This window comes from Anabrus simplex, chromosome 13 (genome assembly GCF_040414725.1).
Source record: "Anabrus simplex isolate iqAnaSimp1 chromosome 13, ASM4041472v1, whole genome shotgun sequence".
In the NCBI taxonomy this organism is placed as follows: Eukaryota; Metazoa; Arthropoda; class Insecta; order Orthoptera; family Tettigoniidae; genus Anabrus; species Anabrus simplex.
In genome coordinates, this window is record NC_090277.1 from 11191812 (window position 1) to 11208303 (window position 16492).

Here is a 16492-nt window from a genome sequence, read left to right on the forward strand (position 1 = left end):
TAAAAGTAGTCAGGGTGCTACCAGGTGAGGTAGATGAAGCAGTTGAAATAAAACCAGATGAAGGGGCTTCATTGAAGTTTTATCGAATCACTTCCTGTGATGTTGAGAGATCTTTCTCTTAGTACAAAACAGTCTACCCGACAGGAGAACAGGATCGTTACTGGAAACATTGAAAAGTTGCTTGTTGTTAATGTCTTTTATAGTAATTGAGTGTGTTATTAAATTGTAAGTATTTTTCATGCCTATTTTGTTGCTTATTTTACTCGTTAGTGCCTATTTACATGCCTATTTTGGCTAATTTAAGAGCCTATATGTCTGCCTATTTTAACTGGTTTAGTGCCTATAATTCTCGTCTCTAGTGATTATTGCTCTAAGAGGAAATGCAACTGGACAACCATCCTCTATTAACACTAATGGTGGTGGTGATTATTGTTTTAAGAGAAGGTATAAAAGTCCTCTATTAACACTAATGGTGGTGGTGATTATTGTTTTAAGAGAAGGTATAAAAATCCTCTATTAACACGAGGACTGACCAACAAAGACTGAGACTGATTTTGTTTTGTTTCATAGATTGTTTTAAACTCCATTTCAATGTTTACTTGATCGTTTTCAAACTAGTCCCCTCCTACCTCAATGCATTTTTATAGCGTCTCTGCCAGTCCTTGAGCACATGCTACAGACCATTATTTGTCAGGCCTTTAAGAATCGCCTCACATTTTTTGAGAACTGCTAATCTTTGCCTTTATTGATAGAAATAAAAAAGTCACAGGGTGCAAGATCAGGGCTATAAGGTGGATGCGGTACACAGGTAATGTTCAATCGAGCTAGAAAGTGCATGACTTGATTTGCGACATGAGGTCGGGTATTGTCATGAAGAAGTCGCCACCCAGTCCGAGAAAGCTCTGGTCGTTTCTCTGCAATGTGCTTCCTCTGTGTAGCCGATACTGACTGCTATAACAGTAGTGTGAGGGGTAACTGCATGCTGGTAAAGCCATTGTTTGGTACGAGAGTGCTGCCGCCTACGGACACTGTACACAAGAACCCGCTCTTTTCAACTATTTATCGGGATTATCATCCTCTATATAGGGCTAATCAGAGGTAAAATTGAAGGGGGTCTAACACTTGGAAAAATGAAGATATCGGCATAAGAAGCCAAGGGCCACGAAGGGCGTGAAAATGAGAGCCCCTCAGGCCTCGAAAACCTAATACCGTCAAGGTAGGAAGAAATCAAGAGTTGACCAAGGGAGGTCGGATAAAGTGGTCTGGCACAAGTAATTGGAGAGAAAGCCTGACTAAAGTAGGAGAACTGTGATTGCTAAGTTGAGAGCCCCTGGTCGCCTCCTACGTCAGACAGGGTTGGTTGCTCTTATGATATATATTAACTTGATGCCGTTTACACCCGGCAGTTATTTTTGGAGTGTGTTTTGCGGCATCCTGTAAACACGTAGGCTCTTTGTTACACTTCACCCCAGAAATTTCTTGTTAAACTTCGCCAGTCATCACAGTGAAGTGCTGTACCTACATATAAAGCTCAAATCTCACACGTCTGTTGCCTACAGCAACTATGAAATATTCCGTTCTGTTCAATGCGCTACAAAGGGATTGCAATTGCTCCACTACATTCGGACCTCCCTTGTGAAGTTCAAACTGTGCGTTGTTAATTGATACGTGTTTCAGTCTCTGTAATTCAATTGTGTTACAGGCGATGTGGAATTTACACTGAAATGAAGGTCTTTGTAGCGCTCGCAGTATTCAGAAGGGGAACGGAGATCATAGATAGATAGATAGATAGATAGATAGATAGATAGATAGATAGATAGATAGATAGATAGATAGATAGATAGATAGATAGATTAGATAGATAGATAGATAGATAGATAGATAGATAGATAGATAGATAGATAGATAGATAGATAGATAGATTTATTCTTATCTACTTTCTTTGCTACTGCCTTTACGTCGCACAAGATAGATTTTATGGCGACGATGGGATAGGAAAGGCCTAGGAGTTGGAAGGTAGCTGCTGTGGCCTTAATTAAGCTACAGCCCTAGCATTTTCCTGGTGTGAAAATGGGAAAGCACGGAAAACCATTTTCAGGGCTGCCGACAGTGGGATTCCAACCCACTATCTCCCGGATGCAAGCTCATAGCCGCGCGCCTCTAACCGCACGGCCAGCTCGTCCGGTAATGCATTTATTGGTGATGAAGTTGCTGCTCAAGGTCCTCTCTTACAGTTAACCACTAGAAGAGTACACATGTACATAACTTATAATTACAAATAACAAAACATATTACTAGCAATAACAGTAATAATAATAAAATCCTTAATTTTAAAATACCACACAAAATGAAGTCCACTTAAATGACGTAACTGCAGCAGTCCATTTATTTATTCCTTCTACAGTGCTTTCCTGCATAACACTTCCGTTGTTCAAGATTTCTAGAAGTGGCAGAAAACGAATTTTAGTCTTATTTAAAATATAAACGGGGTTAAAAGTCAGGTTGTGAGTTTCACAAATAGGAAAAGTCCCCTCAGTTTTAATTACTGCGTTGATGGGATGAAAGTTCCTTTTGGGGATCATTGTAAGTATCTAGGTGTTAATATAAGGAAAGATCTTCACTGGGGTAATCACATAAATGGGGTTGTAAATAAAGGGTACCGATCTCTGCACATGGTTATGAGGGTGTTTAGGGGTTGTAGTAAGGATGTAAAGGAGAGTGCATATAAGTCTCTGGTAAGACCCCAACTAGAGTATGGTTCCAGTGTATGGGACCCTCACCAGGATTACCTGATTCAAGAACAGGAAAAATCCAAAGAAAAGCAGCTCGATTTGTTCTGGGAGATTTCCGACAAAAGAGTAGCGTTACAACAATGTTGCAAAGTTTGGGTTGGGAAGAAATGGGAGAAAGAAGAAGAGCTGCTCGACTAAGTGGTATGTTCCGAACTATCAGCGGACAGATGGCGTGGAATGACATTAGTAGACGAATAAGTTTGAATGGCGTTTATAAAAGTAGGAAAGATCACAATGTGAAGATAAAGTTGGAATTCAAGAGGACAAACTGGGGCAAGTATTCATTTATAGGAAGGGGAGTTAGGGATTGGAATAACTTACCAAGGGAGATGTTCAATAAATTTCCAATTTCTTTGAAATCATTTAGTAAAAGGCTAGGAAAGCAACAGATAGGGAATCTGTCGCCTGGTCGACTGCCCTAAATGCAGATCAGTATTCATTCATTCATTCATAAATTTCGCCAAAAATAATGGGAATAAACTTAAAACAGATTATAGAAGCTACTCTGCGAATTTAACTATTCTAAATGCAAGGATTTTAGAAATGCAGAATTAAAATTGAGGACATGCACGCAAAGAAGGTCTAACCCCCCAAAATGGAAAAAAGTGAGTTAGGTGCTGCTATGTGTTGAGCAACATGAAAAGTAACTATTCCTACATGCGCTAATATGAGCTCGGATCATTTAGAGCAAATGCAGTGAGTGGAAATACCTGAGAGCCCTCGTCACATTCCGAAAATGGGCAGAGCAGACATTAAACAAGTGCAGGCTTAGAGTCTAGTGGTGATTCAAACAACAGTCTATGATGCTAAGCAAAAGGTATTATTAAGTAAGATTACATGTAATAAAATCAATAAAGAGGATCCATTTAGGTCACTTTTCAAGCAGCTGTCAATAAGAAAGTACCTGGTAGGCCTGTACTTCAGCCAAAAAGCAAGGATATTTTAGACTTAGAAGATTACATACCTCCTTTGTATCATGCATACTACAGAAAGCTTGCTTCCAATGCATTAGTCCCGTGCAAGAACGAGAACATCCACTTCTTGAGATCTCTCATTGTTATTAGGTCATGGTACAGGAATAGGTACCTGTTGGCCAACCTGATTAATACCTTTGTTGATAAATTTTGCAATGTATGTTTGTAACAACAGTTTACTTATATACAGTATAATATATAACGTATTGTCAGAATTATGTGTATTTCCATTCCTTTTACCACAAATTCAGGTCGGTATGTTATAAAAGTGACACATGTACATTGAGTACACAACTGCATCGCTGGTCTGAAATAAAACAACGTGGAGTTGGTATAAAAAGATACTCCTGGATTTGATGTGCAATACACCATATAAAATTACTGCGGTATATTTTTGTTCCATTTACAAAACTTATCTTTTCTCTTTTACAGCAAAATGAGGGTTTTCGCGAGTATTGCGACATTGGTGAGAGGAACTCGCCTTAATACAGCTTTGTAACCTATTCCTTTCGTTAGCCAGCGGAGCTGCGGTGGACATGTTGCGATCGATAGCAGGTGGAGGAGTGAGAGATTGTATCATACCTACAAAGTAATTTCCTGAGACCAGTATTCTAGGAATAAAAGCAGATTGCAAACACGTAATCGATGTTTCCAGAAACAGTTGCGAAGGATTACAGAATAGTATGTAATTATGGCGTCAGGCAGCGCGAACACCCTCCCACCAGAAATGAATAAAAATTTTTAAAATACCGATATTAGCATTTACAGTGAACGGTGAAGACAAACACAAAATTAGAATTACCAATTTACCGCTTGTCACAACAGAAAAATTCCACAGGATATAAAACACGATTGAAAAGTTTGGCGAATTATTCTAAATAAAATTATGACGTTGTACGTAGAGCTCAAATATTTGAACAATTCTTCGTTTTTTTTTAAAATCTCAAATTAGATTTCCAACATTCGAAAATAAAGTAACATTTAACTGACGATAATTCTGGATTGGAAGATTTTAGTCGATTTTAGACAGGCTAATTTCAAAAAACTGATTATATTTGTAGGTAAAAGACGAGGCAAAGACATTATATTAATATTGTAAGTAGAATATTACTGAATAGTTTAGTGTTCATTTGTGACATATTTTATTTATGACAGATAGAAAGTAATAACAAAGAGATGGTTAGAACTAAATATGTGGTAAAGATTTGTTCAGAATTAGATTGGTGTTTTTAATAAGGGAATAGGTCCAACAGATATTTGGTAGGGTGAGAAAAACCGCTGAGGAAGAGATCTTCGAATTATGTACGGTACATCAGGTGAAAACAAATAATTAATTAAATAACTCTAAGTATTGACAAGGCTGATTTTAAATATCAAATGTGTACTTACTGGAGTACAGATTCGAAAATAAGTTGTGTTCAATTTATTTGTTCGCTTGTTTGTTTATTTTTTGTTTGTTTGTTTGCTCGTTCACTTCTTTGCTCGCTTGTTAATCTACTCAGTGTTTGTTTGTTTGTTTACTTGTTCGCTTGTTTGTTTGCTTGTTTTCTCCTTCACTTCTTTGTTCGCTTGTTAGTTTACTATATTTTTGTTTGTTTCCTTGTTTGCGTGTTTGTTTGTTTGCGCGAACATCAGGAGAAAGCGGCTTAGGAGAAGTTATGTTAACTGATATTCGGGCGATTTATTTGTACGGAGTGGCATAGCAGTGTTAAGGGAACCAAAACAGGGAATATTATATTTCTCGGTTAAATTTCTGCTAAATAAAAACTACACAAAGTGAAATTGTGAAAATATTTTTTCCTATCTTTTATGTGCTTTTACCTTGCGGAAAATAACATCAGAGACATTCACCAACGGCCAACATCACGATGGCCGTGATTCTCTGTGTAACGTGCAAAACCGCGTGGTCATAAGCCCATAATAATCAGAGATATAAGATGATGATGGAGATGGGATAATGAAAGAATCCTCTAATCTCGGATTCCCTAATATCAGCGAATCGGAAGACGGCTTGCCATCAATAAATAAACGAATCAATCAATCAATCAACCTTGTATTCAGTCGCTACTACTCTGTATATAGGACTGACCCAAGTGGCAGTTTCTATATGAATTGTTTTCCTAGCCTTTTCTTAAATCTTTCCGAACAATTCGGAAATTTATCGAACACTTCTTTTGATAAATTATTCCAACCCTGTACTCCTCGTCCTATAAACGAATATTTGACATAATTTGTCCTCCTTAAATCCGACTTTATATTCATGTAATGATATTTCCTACTTTTTAAGGCTCCACACAAGGTTACTCGTCTACTAATGTCATTCTACAGTATCTCTCCACTGACAGCTCTGACCATACCGTTCAATCGAACAGCTCGTTTCCTTTCTCCCGAGTCTTCACAGCCCTAACTTTGCAATATTTTTTTAACACTACTCTTTTGTCTGAAATCACCCAGAACAAATTGAGCTGCTTTTCTTTGGATTATCTCCAGTAGTTCTGGTGAGAGTCCCATACGCTGGAACCATACTCTATTTGGGGTCTTACTAGAGACTTAAATGCCCTCTCCTTTACATTGTTACTGCAACCCCTAAATACCCTCATAACCATGTGAAGAGATCTGTACCCTTTACTCACAATCTCATTAATGTAATTACCCCAATGAAGATCCTTCCTTATATTAACACCTAGGTGCTACCAGTCGTCCCCATGAAGTACTATCACTCAATCAAGACAATAATTAAAACTGCGAGAACTTATCCTCTTTGTGAAGTTTACAAATGGTTTTTGTAGGCCGTTTGCAATCACACCATAGTCTGCTGTGCATCTCACAACATTGTCAATATTTTTGAAATCTCTCACAATTTTGTAAGTTATCTGTTATTCTAAACAGAATAATATTATCTTCAAAAGCCTTATCTGTGATTCAAATTCTTTAATCATATCATTTATGCACATAAGAAAAAATAAAGGCCCAATAATACTCCCTTGCGGGACTCCTTTTTTAATCCTTACATAGTTAGATAATGCTTGACCTAAACCCAGTTCTTCTTTCTAGAAATGTAGCCACACGTTCAATCACTCCTTAGTTTACTCCAAAGCCCTCATATTATACAGGAGTCTTCAGATTCTACCCTATCAAATTGCTTCGTTTGGTCAATAGCGATACAGTCCTTTTCACCTCCTGAATCCTATAAGTTGACACTCACTGGAATAACCGAACTGGCTATTACCAAACCAGTTGATAATTTCTCATACGTGTCAACTAACAAGTGATCATTAATAACTGACTTGTTAGTTGCCTCGTCTAACTTCCCTCATTCTCAGCCCGAAGGCTAGTTTGATCCTCAACAGATGGCCTAGGCGTCACTGAGAGGCGTATTACGAAAGTGAGGAGTGGGATATTTCCCCGTTTATTTCCTCACCTCGTCTCCAGTAGGTGATATTACTGTCGCTTGGGACAGGTGTGTGTGGAGGACTAGCTACTGAGCATGCGCGCTGTGCCTTGGAAGTAGGAAGTATTGTTGAGATTGTGAGGAGTAGTTGAAGGTAGTTTCTTTAGTTGCCTGCGCAGAATAAGGGTAACTCTAGAGGAAGACGAGGGATGAGAGTTCGTAGTGTGAAGCGAAATTTTAATTGCACGAATTGTGAAGAGGAAGCCACACATCCTGATATCCCTCTAACAAACTAGAATGCTGGGGCAGCAAAATATTACGGCGTTTCGGTGAACGCGAATCAGTGTATTAGGAAGGGATGTGATAACTCCTGAGAAAATAGCTTATTATGGAAGGATTAATCATCAAATGTGCATTATTATTATTATTATTATTATTGTTTCGTTATGCCCATTCATAGAGCACGTTGGAACTTCTTGATGAATTTCACCTTCTTATTCTCTTCATGAACTCACTGTGTTGCTGCTAGTTCTCACCACAAATGTGTGTTTGTTTACCGAGATCCTGATGACTTGGTGATGCCTCGTGATGTCTTCCCTGATGTTTAATTCATTCAGATCCCCTCTTGTTTCCTCTAACCAGTTTATTCTCTTTCCTGGTAATTTTATTTTAATATTTTAGCCAACATAGGACTACTTTAGTCAGGTTTATGGAGGTTTTTCTTATTTCCGTCAGCTCAATACTGTTTTATTATTTATGGATATAAGTTTCTTTCCACTTCTGGAATCACTCTTCCTATTCTCTGCTTGTTGGGTCTAGTGTGTTTATCTTGAGTGTATTTGTTTTGTATTTTAAATCTTCTATTCTGATGTCTTCTTCAAGCTATGCGATCCATCTAATAATATAGTTACTCTTCCATGATTTTTCTACTAATTATCTACTGACTCTATTTTCTGGTGACCGTATTAGATGCTCTAAGAATGATATTCGTTTCTTTTTCATTCTGCTAGTCACAGGTTGTATTTCTTTATAAACTGTCTCATAGGAAGTCAGTCTCCAGACTCCGTTTACTTGATAATTTTTATTTAAACAGGTTCTCACTGTTCTCCTTTCTAACTTGAGTACTCTATTGCAACTGTATTTGTTGTTTTGAATAATGTTTCACATGCATATGCACAGTAATTTGTGGCTGCGTGACTGTTTTGTAGTGTTTCAGTTTGGTTGCTGTTGAGAGACACTTTTTATTATATGTATTCTTCGTAACATGCTGTGCTGCAAAAAAGTTTATGTACTCTATATTTTGCCATGTTCGTTTCTCGTTCAGGTTATATGTGATTTTTTCACCTAAATATTTAATTTTTTATACTACAATTTTTATTTCTTGGTGTCCCAGCTTAATTTTATTTGCAAGCGCAAGGTGACTTAACATAATTTCTGTTTTTTTTATGAAATTCTCAAACCAATATTTTGAGCTATTTTCTGTAAAGATTTTTGTTGTTGTCTTGTTTCCTGAATATCACTGGGCAGCAAATGCTAGACAGTTCAAATGTATGTTACATTTCTGCTTTCCAATTTTTAAATTTTTCGAGTTGTTCTCGTACCATTCCGTCATAACGAACTTTAGTGCACTGTTAAAATGAAGAGGTCACCCTGTCGTAAACCAGTTGTTACCAAGAATGGTTCAGAAAGTTCTCCTCCGAAGTTCAGTCAATTTGCTTAGCTTTGAGTGATGTCCGAAATGTCTTAAAATGTTTAATTTATTATATTGAATAACCTTTTTGTGAGTGTGTTATTATCCATTCTAAAAATGTGTCCAAAAATGTCAAACGTACCCTCAATACAGTATTGATGAAACTATCTGTGTAACTATAGAGGTCTACAGTTCGCCTTTTGATCCAAATTCCATTTTCTTGCATGGGTCCGAACTTTTTCTAGGAATTTTCCGTTCTTGTTTTTGAATATCTGCAATTTTAGAAGGAGCTCCTAAAGTTAAGGTTTCTGATGCATGACAACTGTTTTGTAATGTCTCAATTTAGCATCACGTGACATTACTCGTTTATTGTATTGTCAGTCTAAATGCCCTCGGAAGTTCTGAGACCCTTTCTGTATTGGTCTAACTGTGTAATCCCCAAGGAAGAATTATTTCTTCATATTTCTTCGTTATGCCCGATTAAGGAGCGTGATTGAACTTATTTAGCCGATGTCCTTGCCTTTTTCTTCTCCCGAAATCTCTTCATCTTCTCGCTCTGGCTTTTATTGCGATCTTGTGACCAGGTTTGGTTGGTGGTAGTGTGCAAAGCTGTGGTTGTCGACTATTCTTTTCAACTTAGATATGCCTAATACAGTGTCATTTTTAATGCCTATTTGCTGAAGACCTTTTCCAACTTCGAGCAGCCATTTGTTGTTTATTTCATGGATAGGGAGAGGTTGAGAATATGTCCGTAAAACTTGAAACGTCTTCTCGTAAATGTATCTGACATTTGCTCTCAGGGGTGGTGAAGGTCATAATATTTCCTTCTCTAGAGAGGGTCCAAAATTTATTCCTTAAGATTTGTATTTCTTGCTTAATCAATGATCTTCACCCAATGATCAGTTTACGGTTGATTATAGTGTTGTAATGCCTTAATTTTGCATTTCGGGACATGGACATTTTTATTATATCCGTTCCATGTGTGTCTGTATGCTTTTTGTAGTTCCTTTCTTCGTTTCCTTCACGATTCAGTCCTGATGGTTAGATGACTTCTCCCAGGTATTTGAATTTAGACACTTGGGATATTTTGCAATATTGGGTTTTCATTTTTTGTCCACCTACGTACCGAAGATATCTTTCCTTGTAGTGGATTTTCTGGATGAGATATGGAGTCCAGTTCTGGATGCAATTTCACGCAGGTTTTCAATGGACGAAATCGCTTCATTTTATTATTATTATTATTATTATTATTATTATTATTATTATTATTATTATTATATTAAATAGTTTAGTAAAAGAGATTCTTCTGGACGGATTTGCTTCGTTTCTATCTTATTCTCTCCGTACTTACCTGCTGGTGAATCACAAGACATTGATAGGTCTCTAACTTTGATTAATCATAAAAATTAAATCATTAAATGACCAATCCCATAATTTCAGGAGAAGGCCTACCCTAACCCCCTACTTAGCAGGTTGTTAAGCGACTAGCACTTTCACTAATATTCTGATATGTGATTTACATCGTTAGTAAGGTCATAGCACGCAGCCATGTTTGATTATTTCCTGCCAAGGCAGAGAGTATACACTTCCCTTGATCATGGAAGAATATTATTGTGTGCTGTATACCTCTTTGATTCTCTGACCTTCCCCAGCTTCTAAATATACTCAACAGATGGCAGATCTGTCCTAATATCTTACGAGCTGCTAATAGAAAGCATCGACATACGTACAGACTTGAAGACTAGCCTTCTGTATGGCCATTAAAAAGCGCAGGGACAAACTCTTGAACAAGTGTGTGTCTACTTACCCGAACCAGTATTCACCCACGGCCATCTGGGGCAAGAGCGTTTGAAAATGTTAGGATCCAGATACACCCGAATGGTCGAAGCACAATAAATACTGTATGGAAAGAAGTGTAATAAACTACACGGCGAGTTATTGTGTACGCTATTAACTGTTCACAAGGGCACACTACGACAGGCTTATCAAGACGAGTTCTCCGAATGCTGCGGGTCCACTAGTAAGTTAAATAAATTAAATTAATTACGCACGCGCCACTGGCCCGAACATAGTTTTGCATATAATCTGTTCTACTTCGGACATAATTCGAAATACGGCATGCATATGTCCATATGAAGTTTTTCATTCAAATCATCGTTCCCCTGAATATTGACCATTCCTCCTGGAAGAGCCAGTATATGTACATTTTCAAAGACTGGGCACCTCACCTGAAAGAGCGATGGCTACCTTCTCGACACCTCCTAGAGGTTCCAGAGCGTCTCGGGCCTTGCTGCCGAAGAGCTTCTCCAGGTAGTTGGGCCCGTGGCTGGCCAGCAGTGACTTGAGGAAGCTGGACGTCTCTTCAACGGGCGGTCTCTTGGCTGTTGGAACACAGACACAACTGAATTACTTAACTTAGTTATTATAACAACTGCTACCCTTAACAGGTTAGAACATCGTATTAGTTCATGCGCAATGTGTTTAAGAAATGTCAGTCTACTACACAGAGAATATTCCTCTCACTAAAGTCACTCTAGAACAGACGTTAATACTGTAACCCTGACTCAATAAACCCCAAAGAAAAATAATATTTAATGACAAGTATAAAAAATAAGACTACTTGTAAAATTAAGACCGTTTTAATTGACTGAAGATCAGTCTTTTAACACATTGAGGTCTTACATTCTAACTCCATGGTCGGCTCATTTATCACTAATACTACTTGTGCTGTAGGATGAGAGCATTCATCATTGATTGATTCATCCATCCATTAATTCAATCACTCATGCATTCATTCAATAATGAGGGCTCTCTCCGTAGTTGGTGGCTATCCGTAAGTGGGAGGGGGGGGGAGAGAGTTCATTTCTTCATGCAACTCATCCATCCATTCATTTATACAGTCATTCAGTTAAGTCCTAATGTATATTGTTAGATAAGGATGTTCTCACTCGTGACAAACTTGCACTAATTTAAGAATAAGCGTAAGATACATGCCAACACCATAAATGTCTACAACCAAAATATATAAATTTGAAGAAGTTCGTGAAATCGCAGAGAAAGGAGGACTCTGGATCTCATATGAAAAGGCAAATTACATAGAATAGAAACAATATAAAGAATAGCACCCGGAAACAAAGTATGGGAAAGTCAAGCGGTCAGATAAATTAAAGGATCTTGGTGAATGGATCCAGGCGCATGGGCTTGATAAAGAAGGAAATAAGACATGCCCAGTAAGATGGAGTTAGTTTATAAATTAATACAGAACAGACACAACAAAACAACGATATCTTAAAGGGCAAGGATCAGACACTGTACCACGCTTATCAAGACTTTACTGGTCAGAATGTCTGATTGTGAATCAGAAAGGGGAAGTGGATGAAGTAGAGAAGAAAGAAAACAATCTTGGGATGGTACATGGAGGAAGAGGAGATCACAGACACCAAACGTAGGTGGAGACTAAAGTTTTCGGGGAACATCACAAGAATGAACGCAAAGAAAATCTTCAACTGCAACACCAAATTCAAAGCAACTACTAACTGGATAGGAGAAAATGCATAGAGAAAGTTCGCACCAATACAAAATAAATCTTTACTACAGTTAGGAAAGCAAAATGAGAAGTCCAAATTCATATGGCGAGAGGAGAGGAGGGACCATAGCGAAATGGGAGAAGGAATAACTAGCAAGTCAATTGTTTACCGCGGACCAACATCGCATAAAGAAGAAGAATGTAAAGGTTGGGTGCGCAGCTGTGAGCTCGCATCCGAGTGATAGTGGGTTCGATCCCCACTGTCGGCAGCCCTGAAGATGGTTTTCGTGGTTCCCCATTCCACACCAGGCAAATGCTGGGTCTGTACCTTCATTAAAGCCACGGCCACTTACTTCCCATTCCTAGGCCTTTCCTGTCCCATCGTCGCCATAAGACCTATCTGTGCCGGTGCGACGTAAAGCAAATAGCAAAAACAAAATATATATAACGTAACAACAACATCTTGCATGTATTGAAAATCATTTCGACTGCAATAAATGATCATTCGATCCCAAGTTTCTGGAACGAGGGAATGGGAGTCTTTATTTCACTATATTTGAGTTTATAGGTTCTACTTGGCATCCGTTAAAAATTGCAATTCAGTTCCATTATCATGAAAATACTGGGTTAAAATTAGTAAGCTTTTCATGTAAAATAAGATATACGGTATGGTAAACGGGCAAACATGATATTATTGATATGTTTAGAAGACGAGAGAGGGAGTACGGTTCCCCACTTAGTAGCCTCTTACGACGTGCTGGGGGTACAGGTGAAAGAAGAAACGACTTTTCCCTTGGCAAAAATCAAATGACCATAAATATGTCTCCCGATCATCGCCATCCATCAACGGCGCTAATTTCAGATGTCAACCAGCCATAAGACAGCCTGCAGGGTTACTAGGTAACACTGCCTGACCACCCATCCACACCTTACATCACTGCCTGCACGGTTGCTAGGTAACACTGCCTGACCACCCATCCACACCTTACATCACTGCCTACACGGTTGCTAGGTTACACTGCCTGACCACCCATCCACACCTTACATCACTGCCTATACGGTTGCTAGGTTACACTGCCTGACCACCCATCCACACCTTACATCACTGCCTACACGGTTGCTAGGTAACACTGCCTGATCACCCATCCACACCTTACATCACTGCCTACACGGTTGCTAGGTAACACTGCCTGATCACCCATCCACACCTTACATCACTGCCTACACGGTTGCTAGGTAACACTGCCTCATCACCCATCCACACCTTACATCACTGCCTACACGGTTGCTAGGTAACACTGCCTGACCACCCATCCACACCTTACATCACTGCCTACACGGTTGCTAGTTAACACTGCCTGACCACCCATCCACACCTTACATCACTGCCTACAGGGTTGCTGGGTAAAACTGCCTGACCACCCATCCACACCTTACATCACTGCCTACACGGTTGCTAGATAACACTGCCTGATCATCCATCCACACCTTACATCACTGCTTGCACGGTTGCTAGATAACACTGCCTGACCACCCATCCACACCTTACATCACTGCCTACACGGTTGCTAGGTAACACTGCCTGATCACCCATCCACACCTTACATCACTGCTTGCACGGTTGCTAGATAACACTGCCTGACCACCCATCCACACCTTACATCACTGCCTACACGGTTGCTAGGTAACACTGCCTCATCACCCATCCACACCTTACATCACTGCCTACACGGTTGCTAGATAACACTGCCTGACCACCCATCCACACCTTACATCACTGCTTGCACGGTTGCTAGGTAACATTGCCTAACCACCCATCCACACCTTACATCACTGCTTGTACGGTTGCTAGATAACACTGCCTGACCACCCATCCACACCTTACATCACTGCCTACAGGGTTGCTGGGTAAAACTGCCTGACCACCCATCCACACCTTACATCACTGCCTGCAGGGTTACTAGGTAACACTGCTTGACCACCCATCCACACCTTACATCACAGCCTGCACGGTTGCTAGGTAACACTGCCTGATCACCCATCCACACCTTACATCACTGCCTACTCGGTTGCTAGGTAACACTGCCTGACCACCCATCCACACCTTACATCACTGCCTACACGGTTGCTAGGTAACACTGCCTGATCACCCATCCACACCTTACATCACTGCCTACACGGTTGCTAGGTTACACTGCCTGATCACCCATCCACACCTTACATCACTGCCTACACGGTTGCTAGGTAACACTGCCTGACCACCCATCCACACCTTACATCACTGCCTACACGGTTGCTAGGTAACACTGCCTGACCACCCATCCACACCTTACTTCACTGCCTACACGGTTGCTAGGTAACACTGCCTGACCACCCATCCACACCTTACATCACTGCCTACACGGTTGCTAGGTAACACTGCCTGACCACCCATCCACACCTTACATCACTGCCTACACGGTTGCTAGGTAACACTGCCTGACCACCCATCCACACCTTACATCACTGCCTACAGGGTTGCTGGGTAAAACTGCCTGACCACCCATCCACACCTTACATCACTGCCTACAGGGTTGCTGGGTAAAACTGCCTGACCACCCATCCACACCTTACATCACTGCTTGCACGGTTGCTAGATAACACTGCCTGACCACCCATCCACATCTTACATCACTGCCTACAGGGTTGCTGGGTAACACTGCCTGACCACCCATCCACACCTTACATCACTGCCTACGGGGTTGCTGGGTAAAACTGCCTGACCACCCATCCACACCTTACATCACTGCCTGCAGGGTTACTAGGTAACACTGCCTGACCACCCATCCACACCTTACATCACTGCCTACACGGTTGCTAGGTAACACTGCCTGATCACCCATCCACACCTTACATCACTGCCTACTCCTTTGCTAGGTAACACTGCCTGACCACCCATCCACACCTTACATCACTGCCTACACGGTTGCTAGGTAACACTGCCTGATCACCCATCCACACCTTACATCACAGCCTATACGGTTGCTAGGTTACATTGCCTGATCACCCATCCACAACTTACATCACTGCCTTCACGGTTGCTAGGTTACACTGCCTGATCACCCATCCACACCTTACATCACAGCCTGCACGGTTGCTAGATAACACTGCCTGATCACCCATCCACACCTTACATCACTGCCTACAGGGTTGCTAGATAACACTGCCTGACCACCCATCCACACCTTACATCACTGCTTGCACGGTTGCTAGATAACACTGCCTGATCACCCATCCACACCTTACATCACTGCTTGCACGGTTGCTAGATAACACTGCCTGATCACCCTTCCACACCTTTCATCACTGCTTGCACGGTTGCTAGGTAACACTGCCTGATCATCCATCCACACCTTACATCACTGCCTACACGGTTGCTAGGTAACACTGCCTGACCACCCATCCACACCTTACATCACTGCCTACAGGGTTGCTGGGTAAAACTGCCTGACCACCCATCCACACCTTACATCACTGCTTGCACGGTTGCTAGATAACACTGCCTGACCACCCATCCACACCTTACATCACTGCCTACACGGTTGCTAGATAACACTGCCTGACAACCCATCCACACCTTACATCACTGCCTACTCGGTTGCTAGGTTACACTGCCTGACCACCCATCTACACCTTACATCACTGCTTGCACGGTTGCTAGGTAACATTGCCTGACCACCCATCCACACCTTACATCACTGCCTACTCGGTTGCTAGGTAACATTGCCTGACCACCCATCCACACCTTACATCACTGCCTGCACGGTTGCTAGGTTACACTGCCTGACCACCCATCCACACCTTACATCACTGCCTATACGGTTGCTAGGTTACACTGCCTGATCACCCATCCACACCTTACATCACTGCCTACTCGGTTGCTAGGTTACACTGCCTGACCACCTATCTATACCTTACATCACTGCCTACTCGGTTGCTAGTTTACACTGCCTGATCACCCGTCCACACCTTGCATCACTGCCTGCACGGTTGCTGTGGTTGCACTTCCATCAGACATTTTATCGCGTTACGTCCCACAAATTTTCGGTTTACCCCCAACCATAAGATAAATTTATGTGG

At 40.8% G+C, this 16492-nt stretch overlaps 1 protein-coding gene across 1 annotated transcript in view; it reads right to left on the minus strand.

Moving 5' to 3' along the window:
* The window catches only part of LOC136884821 (IDLSRF-like peptide), a gene marked incomplete at its 5' end in the record, with an annotated part of 339427 nt that overhangs the window by 6428 nt on the left and 316507 nt on the right, over positions 1-16492 (minus strand). Inside the window, one exon of the mRNA XM_068230167.1 lies at positions 11076-11228. Coding sequence (XP_068086268.1) covers positions 11076-11228 — 153 coding nt within the window. The remainder of the gene's footprint in view (positions 1-11075; positions 11229-16492) is intronic.